Genomic DNA, 18928 nt, shown 5'->3' with positions numbered 1-18928 from the left:
TCGTCATTGTAATCTCATTATATTGTCATGAGATGTTCAACTCACCTCCTCTTTCCTGCAGGTCTGTGTCCTGACTGGGATCAGTGGGATCAGACCAAACCAGTGGACAACGCCCGTGAGGCCATGCAGCAAGCTGACGACTGGCTGGGCATCCCACAGGTAAGAGAAATACCATTAATGACCCGCCACAGCCTGGGAAATCTTTCCCGCCACAGTTTTATGATGAATGTGCTCAGTCTGCCCCGGAGAGATTCAGCTGGGTGTGGGACGATCCCCTCTTGGGACCTCTCCCCGCCGCTGGCTGGCCCTCGTGTCACGTGTCCTCAGTGGCGGTGCGTTGCGATCGGCTCTGGGTCGGTTGATCGGTTTAGTTCTGGCGGAGCAGGGAGGGACAGGGCTCCCGCCGACTGTCAACCGGGATGGACTGTCCTCAGTGCATCAGGGGTCTGCGTCGATATCTGCAACCCACCAGACCCGTCTTGAAACAAGGACCCCATCTCGTTTACCATGCTTCGTGGTCGTTACTCTCCACCATTCATATCATGTGTCCGGAGCCGATCCTCAGGATCCAGGCGTATTTTAATGGATCGGAATGGAAAGCCGATAAAGAGCCGATCCTTACCACGGCCGGCCTCTACGGTGCAGCGTTCCACTGCATGCTAGAGCGTGTGTGAATCTGAAAAATGATATGTTAAAATACATGAATTGGCTAAGCTACAATGCTAATCTTCATTAACAAAGAGCAGACTACAAAACATTCAGGTAGGCAGCAGGTTATATCAGCTGTCACTAAATAATGATAATGATACCGGCCTTGGTTACATGTCATACCCCTCTCTTTGTCGCTCCCATTTCTATACCGTCCTCTGTTAAATAAAGACAAAACATCACCAGAAAATAATCTTTTTTTTTAAAAAGGCCACCTTATTCTTTAATACTAGAGGACTACTGAGAAGGTTTGTTTGACGGGTTTGAAATCACTGAGAGTTTGCTCCTCCACGGGACAGAACCTAATTAACATACCGAAATGTGGAAGTCTGGTGGTGAGCTCACCTGGACGTCATGTAGAGAATCAACTCAAACATTTTATCCCCTGTAGTGTTTGTCCAGAGTGAAAACGTTCCACATTACACGGGGAGATTAGAACTGAACTTTTACTGGTCTGGTTCTTAGGGCCGCTCTGGTGAAAGTCTGACAGTGTTTTGTTGGCATGGTTGGCACAGCGCTGGCAGCTGGCGCAGCATAGCGTGCTGGCAGTTGGCTCTGTGGTCGCTGCAGTTTCCGCCTTCGGCTGGGTTTCTGCTCAGAAGCCGTCTCTGTCCCTTCCCCTGCTGTCTCTGCGGGCTGTCAGCATGTCTGTATCATGTCTGGGTCGCGTGTGAGAAAGTCTCAGGTACTTTCTGAGCCAAGGAAGAGGCTGGTATGTGGTTTTAACACGAAATCACAACACCGCTCAGTCGATTGTTGTGGGTAGTACAGTCTCCACGGCAACTAATGGAGCGCTGCGTCGGGCTGCGCAGCTTCCCTTCAACCAGGAAACATGCTAACAAGAACATTTGTCTTCCTGTCCCGTCCTGTTAGGTGATAACTCCTGAAGAGATCGTGGACCCCAATGTGGACGAACACTCAGTGATGACTTACCTGTCCCAGTTCCCCAAGGCTAAGCTGAAGCCTGGCGCACCTCTACGACCCAAACTCAACCCCAAGAAGGCCCGCGCCTATGGGCCAGGTACACACACACACTCACACACACACATCCGTTGCATTGAGCTGAGCAGCAAGATCAGTTTAGAGCAGGGAGGATTTACATGTTTATTAGAGCCAAGTGCAGGAGGTTGGACTCGAGGGGTAAGAATGAATTTCAGATTGTTCTGGATACTGCCTTAAATGTGACATGTATGTTTCTACAGCCCTGTGTGGGTCAGTCCAGGATCATACATTCTAACGTTCTGTCCCAACACTCCTCTCTGCAGGTGTGGAACCCATCGGTAATGTTGTGATGAAGAAGGCTTTGTTCACCGTCGAGACCATCAGCGCAGGAATGGGAGAGGTGCTGGTTTACGTGGAGGACCCTGCAGGACACAGAGAGGAGGTGAGACACTGGGGTTTAGTACGACACATATTAGGGCCATGGTAGGTAAAAAATGAATCGATTACAGAGCTGGAGGAGAGGGGTGATGTTCCGAGAACAATATTCTCTTAGATTATAAAGTCATACATTTGCCACTTTCATCTCAGTGAATATCCATATTTAATCTCAGAATCTCTTTCTCTGAATATTACCCCACTCCCCTGACTCCATAATATATATTATTTCCCCTACATTGGCTCTAATATGCCATTATAGTTAGGTCCTTCTGAGATACTTCAACTTTGTTGGTCATCATGACATACTATGTTGTTAATGCGTTGAATCATGTCCTCCAGGCTAAAGTGACTGCCAACAATGATAAGAACCGCACCTACTCATGTTTCTACATCCCTAAAGTCACAGGCATGCACAAGGTGAGATTCTTCTTCATCCCTTTCTTCTTACATGGGTGTCATATGACTCTCTAAGGGGCCTTGTGGACCGTTTACATTGTGGGCCATGGATGCTGGTAGTCGGTGATGGAAAGTACATTTACAGTTTTGGGTACTTGAGTATTTCCATTTTATGCTACTTTCTACTCCACCAAATTTTACATTAAAATACTGTACTTTTGACTGGGATCATTATCTTATGTGTAAGGCAACATTACACTTGCTTTCTTAATTTTGTAAAACAAATAAATACATAGACATAAACTAATTGAATTGTTATTTATCATAATGATAAGTTGTACACCAGCAAGTTGATAAAATCATTTTATTGAATTAAAATTGAGGTGTAGACCTTTTACTACAGCAACACATTGGTCAAAGCTTAAACAGGAATCGCAGTATATAATGTACGTGGTATAAAATCATAGAACTGAATTGAATAGATCAGCCCCACTGTCACAGATACCAGATCCAGCGGTTTGAGTCAGTATCGGCCTGATATCTGTATCAGTGCATCCATAGTTTTTGATGTCTGCTCCACTTGACCAGCTACAACACAAATACTGCTCACTATTAAATCCGTCAGTAATAATTCTATGATAAACAGTATTTGACCCGTGGGGTTCCAGGCACTCAGCTCGCTCTCCGTTCTGCTCTGTAGGTGACGGTGCTGTTTGCAGGGCAACACATCTCTAAGAGCCCCTTTGAGGTGGAGATCGGCAAGTCTCAGGGAGACTCCAGCAAGGCCACGGCCCAGGGACCAGGCCTCGAGCCCTCTGGAAACATCGCCAACAAGATCACTTACTTTGACGTCTACACAGCAGGTAATAACATGGACGATGGGAGTGAGGTCCGGCTGCTCTGTTAGCGCCTGGTTAGAAAGCCTGTGTGGACTTACTGTGCGCTTTAATTCTTCTCCCGCTCTTGTATTCGCTCCTCCTGCTCCTGCTCCTGTCCGTCTCAGGCGCCGGTGTTGGCGAGGTGGAGGTGATGATCATCGACCCTGCCGGCAAGAACACCGTGGTGACTTGCACCATAGAGGACAAGGGTAACAGTAGCTACCACTGCACCTACAAACCCACCCAGGAGGGCCAGCATACCATCTACGTCACCTTTGCTGGTGGTCAGATCAGCAAGAGTCCCTTCACAGTCACCGTGGGAGAGGGTAGGAGTTTTACATGTAGTCCTATTACAGCATCATTAGGATAGGAAGAGCTTTTATGTTTTCTGTAAATCACCAACATTACATTAAAGTCTAGGATCTCAGTCTCTAATAACTATCAGCTAGTTCACTGTCAGTCTTAAAGGCTAAATATATTTTATTTTTTTATGTTCTTTCTTCAGTTGTGTCTAATGCTTTCCTGTCTTTTCCTGCCACTGTATGGGATGTCGTGTCCTCTCTTCCTTCTCTTTGATAGAGGCCCGGTGGTATCTCTCCTCTCTCTGGAACGGCCTCTTCCTTCTGCTGTCATTTCCTGTTTCCTGGGATCTCTCTTGGGTACCCACTGTGTGCGTGTGCGATTGCATGCATGACTGGATGACGCCGCGTGTGCGTGTAGATATGTGCCTGCTGTATGTGTGTGGCGTGTGTCCTCTGTCTGTAAACTCTAAATGACTCAGCCGTCCCGTCCATCAGGACATGGCCGACGGAGGACCTCACAAACACATTCTCAGATCTTGATGGAAGAGTCCCACCAGCTAACGAATGCTTCATTTCTTCCAGCTCACTAGTAGTCTTAGGTTTACACATAGACACAGTTGTAGCATTGTTAAAAATACAGCTTTTAGCGCAATGATTCTGGATTTCTCGGAATTAAAATAACAGATTTGTGGGAGGGTTGTAAAAAGCTTTTCCTCTCTGACAGATGACACAACCAAGTTGCATTGGTTGTGTCCATCCCAGACAAGCTGTATTAAAAGCACAGAATGCTTCATTAATATCAGATAACGCTGGAATATCGGTGATATCAAAACATTTAATTAACAACAAGGTCTTAAAATGTGTAACTAATAGTTTCATAAATCATTTGAAGATGCTTCATAGCTCATATGCAATTTATAAGAACTTTGGTCCACATTATCTGCAGCTCTTCTTTAAACATAATTAATCAAATAATCAAATAATGGTGGGTTGTTCTTATAAATGGCTTATAACCTAGAAAGCAATAGTTAATAATGTATTAACCATTAATAAAACAATTATTTATAACCTATAAGCGCTTCATGAAAAGTGCCTTCTTAAGGACTTTCACATTGGTGTATTGCAAAATTCTCGCTTGCGGATATTATATGTCTAGGGCTTTTATTGTGAAAGGTAAGAACGGAAGGAGTGGATCTGGTCTGCGCTGCCGTTGTCAAGGTTGTAATGAAGAGTAATAAAGTTTGTCTCCCTTGTTCCGACTATGGAGCTAGTGTTGCTTCATAAATATAGGTGCAACTCAACTGTGATTGGTTGATGCCTTTATTCTTGGTGCGATGGCTCAGAAACAGCAGCCTTGTTCCAAAAAAAATACATTGTTTCTTATTCGCCAAGGAATATTCACGTTCTGTTTGAAAGTATTCATGACAGTTTGAAAAAATAGGTTTACATGTGAGTTAATTGCACCTACAACCCCCCCCCCCCCCGTCTTTAGACACGGGGGGGGGGGGGGGGGTTAAAGAGATGAACAATAGAGGTTATGTGCAACAAAACCTCTCTATTATTGGAATATACAGGTTATAAATCACAAAATCACCATATGAAAGTATTCAAGTATAACTGTTTATAATGAATAATTGTTTGTGCTTGTGGTTCTACCGATTACACCAGACCTGTACACGTCACCTGCTGACATCAAAATAGGTTTTGATATAATGACATATAACTGCATTCTTCCTCTTAGAGTGCCAAGTAGTCCACTTCCTGGACCTTATCTGGGTGCCCTGTAGTGGCCTCTCTTCCTATGGCGTTTCCTTTGCTTCCTGCATGGCATTAAGCTGTGACTCAGCAGCTCCTATTTTATGCACTTTTAATCAGGAGATATGGAGGACACTCCACTCTACTTCCTGTGTGAGGATAAAGGCTCATTCTGTGAATTCACTCTGTGGGATAAGATAGATGGGTGGGGGGGTGGCAGGAGGGGTGTGCAGGGTGGTAAGCTTTCCAGCAACCCTTCGTTCTTCTTAAACGATCTTTTCTCTTCTCCTCACTGAAACTACTGAACTCACACATAGTCATGTTGTTGGAGTCAGAATAGCTGTCTCTCTGGTTCTCTCTCTCACTCTTTCATTGTGTTTTGCTCTCCACAGCATGCAACCCCAGCCTCTGCAAAGCTAAGGGTCGTGGGCTGCAGCCGAAGGGCCTGAGGGTGAAGGAGACTGCCGACTTCCAGGTTTACACCAAAGGAGCTGGCACCGGGGAGCTCAAAGTCACCATCAAGGGGCCCAGTGAGTTGCACTGCAAACACCAGTCTTGTTTTCACTCCGTTGATGGAAACACATCACTTTAGAACATAGTGGAGCGTTTAGCTGCCAAAGAGCCAGATGTTTTTGTTCAGGAGTTGGTGGAGACCAAAGCGGAGCTGTAAGAAGAGGGAATATGGGAATTGCATCCATCAGGGAGCCAGAAACAAGATTCCAAATGAATGCAAAATATTCCCTACACTGCCTGCTATTTAAATAAGCCACTGTTTGCTAAGTTAGCCGTAACCGTTGCTAACTGTTATCAATGGAAAGTAGCTGTAGCTTGCTCAAAGACTGCCTAGAGGTCGCTTATTGTGTGCTAATTTCCATATGTGTCCATAAAAGTATAAAAGATGGAATTTCACAAAATGTAGTCAAACGAAGTCAACAGGATGACTTTCTTCAAGGCAGAGTAGCTAATGTCTGCCTAAAGAAAGTCGCTAGACGTGTCCCTCTGCTTCATTCTGGAAAAAAACAACTAAAAGGAGTTTTAGAATGAATCGCATCTAGCTTGAAAACTAGATCTATTTTGCGATGGGATCACATCAGTTGTGATGAAACATTTGGTGAAGATTTAAAAAAAAAAAAAAGGGGCATACTGATTATCATCTCTGTGTTTGCAGAGGGACTGGAGGAGCCGTGTAAAAGGAAAGATCTTGGAGATGGTGCGTACGGTTTTGAGTATTACCCTACCACACCTGGAACATATACAATCACCATCACCTGGGGAGGACAGCACATCCCCCGCAGGTACACACACACACACACACACACTCGCATGGAAAGAAGTGCGACATTGAACTACATTGACTTGTCGCTGTGACTGATCGCTCTGCTCCGTTTAGTCCCATTGAGGTCAAGATTGGCGCTGAGGCCGGCCAGCAGAGGGTGAGGGCCTGGGGTCCGGGGCTGGAGTGCGGCATTGTTGGCAAATCTGCCGACTTTGTGGTGGAGGCTGTTGGAGACAACGTGGGTACACTGGGTGAGTAATCTGGAGAGACTGCAGAGACAACACGCACGTCGTAAGTTTCCAAAGTTTTACCTTCAGCTACTCACTGACAGCTCTTCTAAGCTCACTGTGTTTGTTGTTTCCCTGTTCAGGCTTCTCTGTGGAAGGTCCGTCTCAGGCCAAGATCGAATGTGACGACAAGGGAGATGGATCCTGTGACGTGCGCTACTGGCCCACAGAGCCTGGGGAGTATGCAGTGCATGTGCTTTGCAACAGCGAAGACATCCAACACTCTCCTTTCATGGCTGAGATTGTCAACCCACCAGCCAAAGACTTCTACCCCGACAAGGTATACGCACACCCAGGGTCGTGTATGGAGGACTAAAGCTGCCATTATAATAAATAAATAAATTACTCAATGAATGAATAAATTAAATAACAAAGAAAGTACTGGAACAAATAAAAGCCTCAGTTATGAAATACATGTGGAGGTTCATTTGAAAATAAATAAATATGCACAGAAATAGAAAAATATATTTAAAAAATATAGATTTATTTGACAAATTACTTATTTTGGATTCATTTTTTTTTTACCATCAAGAACCACACCCCTTTAATTAACATAAGTGGAAAAAATACAGAAATAAATAAAAATAGAAATAAATGTAAACAGAAAATAATGAATTGGGAAATAATTAAATATGAAATAAATGCATACAAAATAAATATGTTCATGTTTATTTATTTTGTGCATATTTATTTATTTACAAATGAACCTACACATTTATTTGATACATTTCTTTCTTTGTCATTTTATTTATTTATTATTTGAGTCATTTATTCATTTCTTATGACAGCTTTACAAGTGCACTTCCATGTTGTGCAGCTGCAAAACAGACGTACAACTGAATGATCTGTTATTCATTTTCATGTTGAAATCGTTTTATGTCATAGCCCTTCAAATGTAGAACTGTTTTCCTGAAGCTCTGTGAATGTGTTGACTCCAGGTTAAGGCATTTGGTCCAGGCCTTCAAAGCAGCGGTTTGGCTGTTGGAAAGCCCACTGAGTTCACAGTCGATGCCAAGCAAGGAGGAAAGGCTCCTCTGAAGATTGCGGCTCAGGTAGGTGTGTGTGTGTGTGTGTGTGTGTGTGTGTGTGTGTGTGTGTGTGTGTGTGTGTGTGTGTGTGTGTGTGTGTGTGTGTGTGTGTGTGTGTGTGTGTGTGTGTGTGTGTGTGTGTGTGTGTGTGTGTGTGTGTGTGTGTGTGTGTGTGTGTGTGTGTGTGTGTGTGTGTGTGTGTGTGTGAGTGTGTGAGTGAATCGACCTTAACACATTTTCATTCCACTCGTCTCATTTAATTTTCAACATCTGCACAGGACGGTGAAGGTTCTCCTGTGGATGTACAGGTTAAGGACAATGGCAACGGCACATACGCCTGTACTTACACCCCTCGTAAACCAGTAAAACACACCGCCATGGTCTCCTGGGGAGGAGTCAACATCCCTGACAGCCCATTCAGAGTGAGTACGCAGAGAGAGAGAGAGGTTTCACAAAGGACATTGTATCACAGGAAAGCCTCTTAAGCTGTTGTGTTGTTGTTTTTATCACAGATGAATATCGGAGCAGGCTGTCATCCAAACAAGGTGAAGGTCTCAGGACCAGGGGTGGCCAAGACTGGCCTCAAGGCCTTCGAGCCAACATACTTCACTGTTGACTGTGCAGAGGCTGGGCAAGGTAGAGCCACTAAAAACTGTTGCATCCTGTCACACAATAAATCACAGCAGTATTTTCTGCCACTGAATAATGGATGTGTTATAAACCATGTAAGTAGCTTGGTCAGGAGATCTGCAATGTGTATCATCAAAAATATCTAATTCCTGTGTGTAATGTTAAAGGGGTTACTTGTAGTTACAAACCATAGATAACCATCATTCAACTCTGCAGTTATTTTCAGCTTTACAGAGCAAGCATCCTTCAGCACATTGTTTCAGTTTTCCAGACTGTAATTTCCTCTCTAACTGTTCTAGAACATAGCCCAGTGTACCTACCTGCCCTGCACCAAATGACAGATGCTGTAGCCAAAGTTAGCAACTAGCTAGTGCAGAAAGTAGAGCATTCAGCAGCTAGGAGGCCAGATAATTCCCTCAGAACAGAGACAGGACTCCAGATGAACGCTAATGTTGCCCTGTGTCTTGTGGATGTGTAAATGGCATTTGATGCGAATAAGTTGCCTTAAAGGAATAGTTTGGATGTCTTTAAAGTGTGGTTGTACGAGGTTCTTCTCCATAGTCCGTGTATTACCAACAGTAGATGGAGTTTGTAGAAACTGTTTCTTTCAATGAAGTCTGGTGGTTTGGGTGAGAGCACTGATGGATATAACAGCTTCAGTTTCCTGTCAGAGAGGGCTGTCTGACAACAAGGTAGAGCGGTGAAAATATTATTTTAGGTGTCTAAAATACATCACAGCAGTACATTACTTTGCTCCTGTGCTGGTCCGTTTCTCCAAACTCCATCTCCTGTAGTAATACACTGAGTATGGAGAAGAACCTCATACAATCACACTTCTAAACATCTGAACTATCCCTTTAAAAACTGTATAAGATTATAATATGTCATTGTTGTGTGTTATCTGCTTCCACTGCCCTCAAGTGACCAAAGCTTAACATTTTTTATAATTTATTTTAGTTATCTCCCCTTAACTCATTAATTGAAATACAACAATAAAGGGCAAAATGGCTGTACTGAATGGCTGTGAAGCATCAGAAATCATTTGTGTGTCATGATGACTTTTGTCTCCTGCCCTCAGGTGACATCAGCATAGGAATCAAGTGTGCCCCCGGAGTGGTGGGACCCGCAGAGGCCGACATCGACTTTGACATAATTCGGAATGACAACGACACGTTCACTGTCAAGTACACGCCTCCTGGAGCAGGCAGCTACACCATCATGGTCCTGTTTGCTGACCAGGTGGGTGTGAATCCTGCAGCGTGAATGAGAGCAGAGTGTGCACGTGTAGGATCGGAGATTGAGTGTATTCTGTTTGCTAAAATGTGTGTTTGAACACAGTATTGCTTCTGTTTGTTGCTTAGGCTATTCCAATGACACCCATCAGGATCAAAGTGGATCCTTCTCATGATGCTAGCAAAGTCAAGGCTGAGGGACCAGGACTCAGCCGCAGTGGTGAGGAGTGTGAGTGTGAGTGTGAGTGTGAGTGTGAGTGTGAGTGTGAGTGTGAGTGTGAGTGTGAGTGTGAGTGTGAGTGTGAGTGTCTTTTCCCATTTTTTGCTATTGTTGTGATCACAGTTTATACAAACAAGCTGTATTCTGTTCATTGCAATCAAACCTAAATGGACGACCACACACACACACACACACTTGCTGACTCTGATTCATCCTTGTTCTCTTTCAGGAGTTGAATTGAACAAGCCCACTCATTTCACTGTGAGCACTAAAGCAGCAGGGAAGGCAAACCTGGACTGCAACTTCAGTGGCCCAACCAAAGGAGAGGCTGTCAAGGACTTTGAAATCATCAACAACCACGACAACACACACACTGTGAAATACACACCCGTGCAGCAGGTGAGATGGGAGAAGCACTCGGATTCATATCCAGTCTCTGCTAAGTCTCTCCACACACTAATGTAAAGGGGTAGTTAGATGTTCTGAAGTGTGGAGTTATGAGGTACTTATCCATAGTCAGTGTACAAACTAACTAAATGATGGAGGCAGCAGTGGACCAGAAACTCCTGCTTTCTGTGGAGTCTGGTGTCTTTGAAGCAGTGGCGGGCCGTGTGTTTTATACCTGGGCCTTCAGGTCTGTCCTACTACAGTTGAACCAGCTCCTAATAACCTCATTATGACGCCACAGCTACGGGTTATTATTTGTTTTTAGGGGTGTAACAATACACATATTCATATTGAACCATTCGGTACGAGGCTCACGAATCGAACAATATGTTTGAATAATACTAGTGCGTTTCTCTAAACTTCATCTACTGTAGTGACACACTGAGTATGGAGAAGAACCTCATACAACCTAACTTCTAAACGTCTGAACTATCCCTTTAAGCTGCAGTGGTTTACGAGGAATGCCTTCAGCTGGATATTGACCAGTGATTACAGGATATTTGACAGGCAGGACATCTAGGATTACAAGCAGAGCAATTTTGGGAGAAAACACTTTCTTGCTCAGAGTTAGATGAGAAAACTGATTCCAATCTCATAACTGTGGGCTAAGTATGATGCTAGAAATAGATCTTAGCTTAGCTTAGCATACACAGCCTGACTCTGTACAACAAATTAAATGCAACTAAATGTAATTATGTGTTAATTATTGAGCGAAAGAGGTATGCGTTTTCTTTTTTTAAATTAAGCTAGCTAGGCGTTTCCCCTTGTTTCCAGTATTTATGCTAAGCTAAGCTAATCACCTTCTGGTCGTGAGAGCGAAATTGATTTTGTAATCTGATCCTGGCAAGAAAGTGAAATGTCAAACTATTCCTAAAATGGACACATTTTAATGGTATCATGGATAAAAGGTCTGAGAATAATTATTATCGAAAAAGTATGAAAGTTTTGAGGATAATTATCCTAGTTCATTACATCTGTGTAAATTGCCTCAGAACTGTCATTTGCTTGGCCAATTCTAAACAGGCTGGATTTATGTTGGTCCTTCTATTATATTATGCTGTTAGCCAAGGCAGCATGATTCTTAGTGTCCACCCTTTCCTACATATTTATCAGTGTGATCACATCTATGCCACCCCTCCCCTTCCTGCCCCAGGGCCCTCTGGGAGTTGCTGTGACCTACGGTGGAGATAACATTCCCAAGAGCCCCTTCAGCGTTGCCGTGGCACCCACACTGGACCTCAGCAAGATCAACGTCACAGGCCTGGGAGACAGTGCGTACTTTCCTGTCCTCACTCTTGTACCTCTGCACCTTTCGACTTCAATTCTATATATAACCTCAGTACATAACCAGAGCTCACTGGCCTTTCTCATGTCATTTTCTTTCATTCTGTGTGAAAATGAAAATGACTCTTGACTTAGACTTTGCCTAACCATGAATATTTTAATCATGCATTTATATTATTTTATTATATTTTCATGGTTGCCCATATAAACTCAACCATACCATTTGATATGTGGAATAGTCTTTTTCCAACCTGATCAAGAATGTCCGTTTTACAGTGATCTCTTTGCTCTGCGTCTCATTGCAGAGATGACTGTAGGCAAAGACCAGGAAGTGACTGTCAAATCAAAGGGTGCTGGCGGTCAGGGGAAGGTCGCCGCCAAGGTGACCTCACCATCAGGGAAGCCAGTGTCCTGCAAGGTGTGGCACATCATTTGCTGATTTGCATTCTACAAGCTTTGTGTCCATGTTTGAAAATCCAGATGTTGTCCTTAAGTTCTAAATGTCTCTAAAAGCTTGCCTCACTCGCATATGATGCTGTTAATATGTGGTTTTATCCATAGTAGAAACCTGTACCTATGTCTCGTTCCAGGTTGAGCCAGGGCTGAGCCCAGAGACCAGTCAGGTGAAGTTCATCCCCCGAGAGGCGGGACCATACCAGGTTGAACTGACCTATGATGGAATGCCCATCCCTGGATCCCCCTTCAACCCGACAGCTTATCCTGTCTCCGATCCTTCCAAGGTCAGCCACTGTTACTGACAGACGGTAGTGTTGTACATCCATAGAATAAAATATGTTTAACATGTAAAAGGTCATTCATCATGTATGTCTGTCCCTTCTCAGGTCCGCTGCTCTGGCCCAGGCCTGGAGCGCGCCAAAGTCGGGGAGAAAGGGGAGTTCATCGTGGACTGCACCAACGCCGGCCCGGCCGAGCTGACCATCGAGATCATCTCGGACAGTGGCACCGAAGCCGAGGTTCACATCCAGGACAACGGAGACGGGACCTACACCATCACCTACATTCCCCTCTACCCCGGCTCGTACACTCTCACCATCCGCTATGGAGGCCAGGATGTGCCCAACTTCCCCGCTCGGCTCACCGTGGAGCCTGCGGTCGACGCCAGTGGAGTGCGTGTCTTCGGACCAGGAGTGGAGGGCAAAGGTAAAACCCGCTGCAGAAGATCAAAATACAAGATGTGCTTTATTGTTCACACATTTGTGTGGTATTTCGTGTTTTGGCCCCTAGATTTGATGCATTTTGTGTATGTATTTTTACATACTTATGGCCACATAGGACTGATCTACGTTGAAATACACTTTCTTTTTTGTGAAGTACAGTGTTTCTGCTATCCCTTCCATTACCCTCTCTGAAAATGACTCCAATGAGTTCCACATGGTGCTTTACAGATTTCTAATTTGGAAAAAGGATTAAAGAGAAAGCACTGTCACTCGTTCTCTACATCGAGAGTATCTGAATCGTACAAGCTCGTCAACATTTCACCAACGTGTATGTTCCCGTGTCCGTTTTTTTTTTAGGTATTTTCCGTGAGGCGACCACAGACTTCACCGTGGATGCTCGTGCTCTAACACAGACCGGAGGTGACCACATCAAAACCCTCATCAGCAACCCGTCTGGCAGCCGCACTGACGCCCTGATCGCCGACCTTGGAGATGGAACCTACAGCGTAGAGTACACTCCCTACGAGGAGGGTGAGTTCGAACAGAACAGTGTGTGCAGAATTTCTAGATGAGTTACACAACACTGACCTCATATTGTGTAAACGCCTCAGGCCCGCATAGTGTGGAGGTCCGCTACGACGGCTCTCCGGTGCCCAAGAGTCCGTTCCATGTCGCCGTTACTGAGGGCTGTGATCCAGCTCGCGTTCGTGTGCATGGTCCTGGCCTGAAAGGTGGCATCACCAACAAGCCCAACAAGTTCACGGTGGAAACCCGGTAAGTGAGGCCAAGCATTCCCTCCAGCCCCTTTTCAACTGCAGGAACTTTCCCCAGGGGCTAGGAACCAGAGTCTAAGTTAACTTCTGGGAACTCGTTACGCCCCAAAAAAAGCCTGGTCGGGGGGTAGTACTTTCTACCTGTGACTAAAATTTCTGGGAGCTCCTGCTTATATCTTTAACGTCCATCATCTTCCCTCTGCAGAGGAGCAGGCACTGGTGGTCTCGGTCTGGCGATGGAGGGTCCATCAGAGGCCAAAATGTCCTGCACTGATAACAAGGATGGCAGCTGCAGTGTGGAGTACATCCCATACGAGACCGGCAAATACAACCTCAACGTCACCTATGGAGGACAGCCCATCAAAGGTACGAAACGTCTCCAGCTAGAAGAACTAATCAGAGTCTAACAGACATTTCCATCTTACTGTCATGATGTTTATCGTCTTCAGGAATTGAAATAAGAGTGAGTTAGTTTAGCACTGATCTGGTTGCATTCAAATGAAAGGATTGGTTCCTTGTGAAAATCGTGTATCTTGGCCAAGTCACAGACTTTCTGATTATTTTTTTTAAGACATAAACTATAATAGGAAAAATTTGAGGTTTTTTCAATAATACAATTTTCATGACACTTTCCTGTCTCAGCTTGCCAACCTGCTCGAGTACGTTGGAATCCTTTTTTTTTTTTTTCTAACTTCTCTGAGGTTTTGTCTGTAGGTAGTCCGTTCTCTGTGCCAGTCAGTGACACAGTGGACAGTACCAAGGTGAAGTGCCAGGGTCCAGGTCTGGGGAACAATGTCAGAGCCAACATCCCCCAGGCATTCACAGTGGACGCCTCCAAAGCTGGAGTCGCCCCACTGCAGGTCCGCGTACAAGGACCCAAAGGTAAGTGTGTGTTCTAACTCTCTATTAAAGCTGGTATTTTGTGATAGTCACATTCAGAAAGTAAGAATTGAAACACTTTTAACACTTAGTATTTTACTTCTTCCGTGTGTTCAGGTGTGGTTGAGCCAGTGGAAGTGGTGGATAACGGCGATCAGACTCACACAGTCAACTATGTTCCCACCAGAGAGGGACCCTATTCCATCAACGTGTTGTACGCTGACGAGGAGATCCCACGCAGGTAACACACACAAGCACTTTGAACGGGCACAGATTCTATGTACAGTCAACATGTTCTCACACCGGAGTGTTTCCTCTCATCTGTCCCTCTGTCAGCCCCTACAAGGTGAAGGTGCTCCCCACCCACGATGCCAGTAAGGTGCGTGCCAGCGGACCTGGCCTCAACACCACCGGGGTGCCCGCCTCTCTGCCCGTCGAGTTCACCATTGATGCCAAAGACGCAGGCGAGGGATTGCTGGCGGTGCAGATCACTGTGAGTATTCGCATGTGATGCAAATCATGAAAATAAAGACCAATTACTTTGGTTAACTGTTTTTTCAAACTTTGGTCACTTTCCCACCTGCAGGACCCGGAGGGGAAGCCGAAGAAGGCCAATATCCGTGACAACCATGACGGGACCTACCTGGTGTCATATGTGCCAGACATGACTGGCAGATACACCATCCTCATTAAGTACGGAGGGGATGAGATCCCATACTCCCCCTACCGTATCAGGGCCCTGCCCACCGGAGATGCCAGCAAGTGCACTGTCACAGGTGTGTACTGAACGGTTAGACCGCTGCTCACACACATTTGAAAAATGAACTCTTACATTTTAGTTATTTAGTTTGTTGTATTGTATTGTTGGTCAACTTCTCTGCTGCATGAGGAAGAATTTTACTGTTAAATACAATACACCCAGATTTCTAACACTAACACTTTCAGAACAGGACGCTGCCCGTTGAACAAAACAGAAAATCTTTACACTACACAGTGTTGTGTTATTTATGTTTCATCCACAGTCTGCCATTTTAGGGAATGCACTTCCTCATGTTCTTGCAGAGAGTTACATGAGAAGATTGATACCACTCTCATATTTTCCATTAAATATGGGGCTGTGGCCGGGACATGGTTAGCTTAGGTTAACCTAAAGACTGGATGCCAGGGGAAACGGCTAGCAATCACATCTTGTTTATTTAATCTATACAAAACCCACAACTTGCTGCTTTTTTTACACCTTAGTTGTTTCACAGATTAAACAAATGAGATAGAACATGTTAATTAGTGAAATGTAAAGGGGCTGGTAGGTGGATTTAGTTCCCTTTAGATAGAGCCGAGCTAGCTGGTTACCTGTTTCCACTTCCAGTCTTTATGCTATGCTATGCTAAGCTAAACGGTTGATAACTCGAGCTTCACATTTAGCGTCAGACGCGAGAGTAATATCGAAAAAGAAAATTCACATCTGTGAGTTTGCAAAATGGGAATAAATCAATTGTGAAATGTTAGTCATTTAAGATTTCCTCTCTCGGTGTACTGCTGCTAGATCTCATTTTTTTCATGCATTGTTATGTTGTGTTCCTCACGGTGTGCTCCTCAATTACACTCCCCGCTGTGTACACACACACACACACACATCCTCCCTGCTTCCAACTCCACCACCGTTTGTTTTCATCCAAGTGTTTGGAGCACAGTTATTGCCTCCCACCACCCCCACCCCCACCTGACTGTCTTTTATTTGTCACTTTTGTTTTCTCTCGCTCCCCTGCTTCTCACTGTTCCTATTATCAGTCTCAATCGGCGGTCACGGTTTAGGTAAGCCTACTGAACGACTTTGTAATGCAGAGGACCTGCTCTACCTCTTCTCTCTTTCCTGTCAGCATGGAGGATAGTGGCACCAGCTTTCAACATGATACCCAATTCTTTCTCTTTTTCTACCTCTCCTCTTATATATCTCCCTCCCAGTGCCTTCTCTTCCACTCATCTCTTTCCACTTCCTCCATCATAACTGCTTGTCTTCGTCTCTCTCTCTCTCTCTCTCATTATTTATTGGACAGACTAATGGACTAACAGAGGAGGTAGGATGGCATGGTGGAATGGCTAATCCAGCTTTCAGTTCTACATGGGGGAACTGTATGTTAATAACCTACGAGTCATTGGTAACAACATACAGTAGATGGAAATAACAAGACTAGATCTCATCCAGCTTTATCCTGATCTCATGGTTGTGGAATGTGCATGCTGAAGTGTGTGTGTGTGACTGTGTGTGTGACTGTGTGTGTGATAAAGAATTCTACATCTCACCTCTGACCCTTTCTTCTTGATTCTTCAGGAGCTGGTGTCGGCCCAACTATCCAGATTGGCGAGCAGACAGTCATCACTGTGGACGCCAAGGCTGCTGGGAAAGGCAAGGTGACATGCAGCGTGTGCACGCCCGAGGGGGCGGAGCTGGACGTGGACGTTGTCGAAAACGAGGACGGCACGTTCGACATCTTCTACACGGCGCCGCAGCCTGGCGAGTATGTCATCTGCGTCCGCTTCGGAGGGGAGCACATCCCTAATAGTCCTTTCCAAGTCACGGTGAGTGCTGTGCATTCTGACTTTTATTTATACACGGCAGGTCGGTTAAGCAGAGATGCTCTTTCACCGTGATGCCCTGTTGACTGTTTAGTGGAACAAAATAACAAGAACAGACGCAACGGAGTCTAAAATATAAACGGAAAACTGATGAGGTCAAGTTGCAGGCTCACTCACAGCTATCCCAGGTAGCAGAGAGCAAATGTTAAGAATAGTCTTGAAGTTACAGAGAAGTCTTCTTTAATATTTTACAAAACAAAGAAAAGCACTTTCAGACACTGGCTAGAAATCTGTGTCGGAATTGTTTACAGCAGTGAAGAAAATGTCTGACTGTGCTTATACTGTAGTCTGATTCATTTTATGATGAAAGGCTACTCTTTTATGAATCTGGATTTTTTTTTTTTTTTTCATCTCATTTGGCTCTGTGTGTGTTGCATATTAGGTAATGTAGACATTGCAAGCATCCCTGTTGTAAGGCTGTACTGAATGTCATTTTTTTCTAACTGTTGAGGTATTTGAATGAATTTTGGAATGTCTGTTGTCATATTTTATGATTTCATAAACTCCAACAAATATAGATTGAAACAGAATTCTTCATTAGATAAAAACATGTTGTGAATGATTACGTCTATATTTATTGAAATACATTTAGACTTTTAGACTTTACAACGCTCTGGAGTTGAATGTTGGGAAGGTATAGCAGTGAAAATATTCTAAATATAGTGATCACATATACATCTTTTTAGGTGTCTAAAATACATCACAGCAGTACATTACTTTGCTCCTTTGCTGGTTCTCCTGTCTGTTTCTCTAAACTTCATCTACTGTAGTGACACAATGAGTATGGAGAAGAACCTCATACAACCTAACTTCTAAACATCTGAACTATCCCTTTAAGCTGCAGTGGTTTACGAGGAATGCCTTCAGCTGGATATTAATTACAGGATTTGTGACAGGCAGGACATCTAGGATAAACTAGGATTACAAACGGAGCAACCAACACACTCTTAGCTCTGTATGTGTTTAGTGGAAAATTGTGAGTGAGGGATGCTACATGGACTGAAGTTCCTTGATGCTGTTTTTATCCACAGAAGCTTCGTGATTGGGTCCCGGTTGCGCCACACATTTTCTAATTCACTCTGACTGCTGTTTTATTTCCCTCCAATCCCTTTCCATCTTTTTTACCCTTTCCCTCCCCTACACAACCCCTACCTACCCCACCCCCTCAGGCACTGGAAGGAGCTCCATCAGACCAGCTCATGCAGCAGAGCCAAATGCCCTCGTACTACGCTCAACAGCCCTGGGTACCTAAAACCTCTGCCTCCAGCCTCTCTCATCCCGCTCAGCTCAGTTTTTGTCTTCCTTTCTCTCCTCCATGTCATCATACATGGCCTCCTTTCATCAGCCTGCATCAGTGTCTGCTGTCTCTCTTTGCAGGTGTTTTTACTTCTGAGGGGACTTTTTCTCTCTCCATCTCATAAACAGGATTCCTTAAACACATGGACAGTGCAACAGAGCTGCACAATACAAAATAAATAAAACAATTGATACGTTGCCACTCCAAATGTGTGCACACAGATTTTATTCAGCAACATGGGAAATATTTTTCCTTGCAATTTAGGAATGAAACATTTTGCATCAATCATTGTGCAACGATCTGTTGAGCAGTGCTCCATGTCAACTCGCTTGGAAGACAAAAGC

General features: G+C 44.5%; 1 protein-coding gene across 2 annotated transcripts in view; it reads left to right on the top strand.

The window, feature by feature from the left end:
• Positions 1-18928, top strand: part of flna (filamin A, alpha (actin binding protein 280)) — a 41302-nt gene that overhangs the window by 13153 nt on the left and 9221 nt on the right. The window contains exons 3-32 of one of the 2 annotated variants that reach the window (XM_076095543.1): positions 62-159; positions 1582-1729; positions 1974-2092; positions 2428-2505; positions 3185-3347; positions 3488-3688; positions 5812-5949; positions 6588-6714; positions 6810-6946; positions 7066-7262; positions 7921-8034; positions 8289-8432; positions 8523-8646; positions 9719-9879; positions 10002-10092; positions 10322-10491; positions 11693-11810; positions 12129-12241; positions 12414-12563; positions 12666-12984; positions 13359-13532; positions 13613-13775; positions 13980-14140; positions 14489-14656; positions 14771-14894; positions 14990-15146; positions 15240-15429; positions 16442-16465; positions 16983-17230; positions 18457-18531. In XM_076095543.1, coding sequence (XP_075951658.1) covers positions 62-159; positions 1582-1729; positions 1974-2092; positions 2428-2505; positions 3185-3347; positions 3488-3688; positions 5812-5949; positions 6588-6714; positions 6810-6946; positions 7066-7262; positions 7921-8034; positions 8289-8432; positions 8523-8646; positions 9719-9879; positions 10002-10092; positions 10322-10491; positions 11693-11810; positions 12129-12241; positions 12414-12563; positions 12666-12984; positions 13359-13532; positions 13613-13775; positions 13980-14140; positions 14489-14656; positions 14771-14894; positions 14990-15146; positions 15240-15429; positions 16442-16465; positions 16983-17230; positions 18457-18531 — 4394 coding nt within the window. The remainder of the gene's footprint in view (positions 1-61; positions 160-1581; positions 1730-1973; positions 2093-2427; positions 2506-3184; positions 3348-3487; positions 3689-5811; positions 5950-6587; positions 6715-6809; positions 6947-7065; positions 7263-7920; positions 8035-8288; positions 8433-8522; positions 8647-9718; positions 9880-10001; positions 10093-10321; positions 10492-11692; positions 11811-12128; positions 12242-12413; positions 12564-12665; positions 12985-13358; positions 13533-13612; positions 13776-13979; positions 14141-14488; positions 14657-14770; positions 14895-14989; positions 15147-15239; positions 15430-16441; positions 16466-16982; positions 17231-18456; positions 18532-18928) is intronic. The other variant, XM_076095544.1, reaches the window with a different exon arrangement.

The sequence above is a fragment of the Anarhichas minor genome, unplaced genomic scaffold (genome assembly GCF_050575085.1).
Source record: "Anarhichas minor isolate MPS153535 unplaced genomic scaffold, ASM5057508v1 ptg000020l, whole genome shotgun sequence".
Lineage (NCBI taxonomy): Eukaryota > Metazoa > Chordata > Actinopteri > Perciformes > Anarhichadidae > Anarhichas > Anarhichas minor.
Note: the sequence above shows the minus strand (reverse complement) of the source record. Positions and strands in the feature narration are given on the sequence as shown.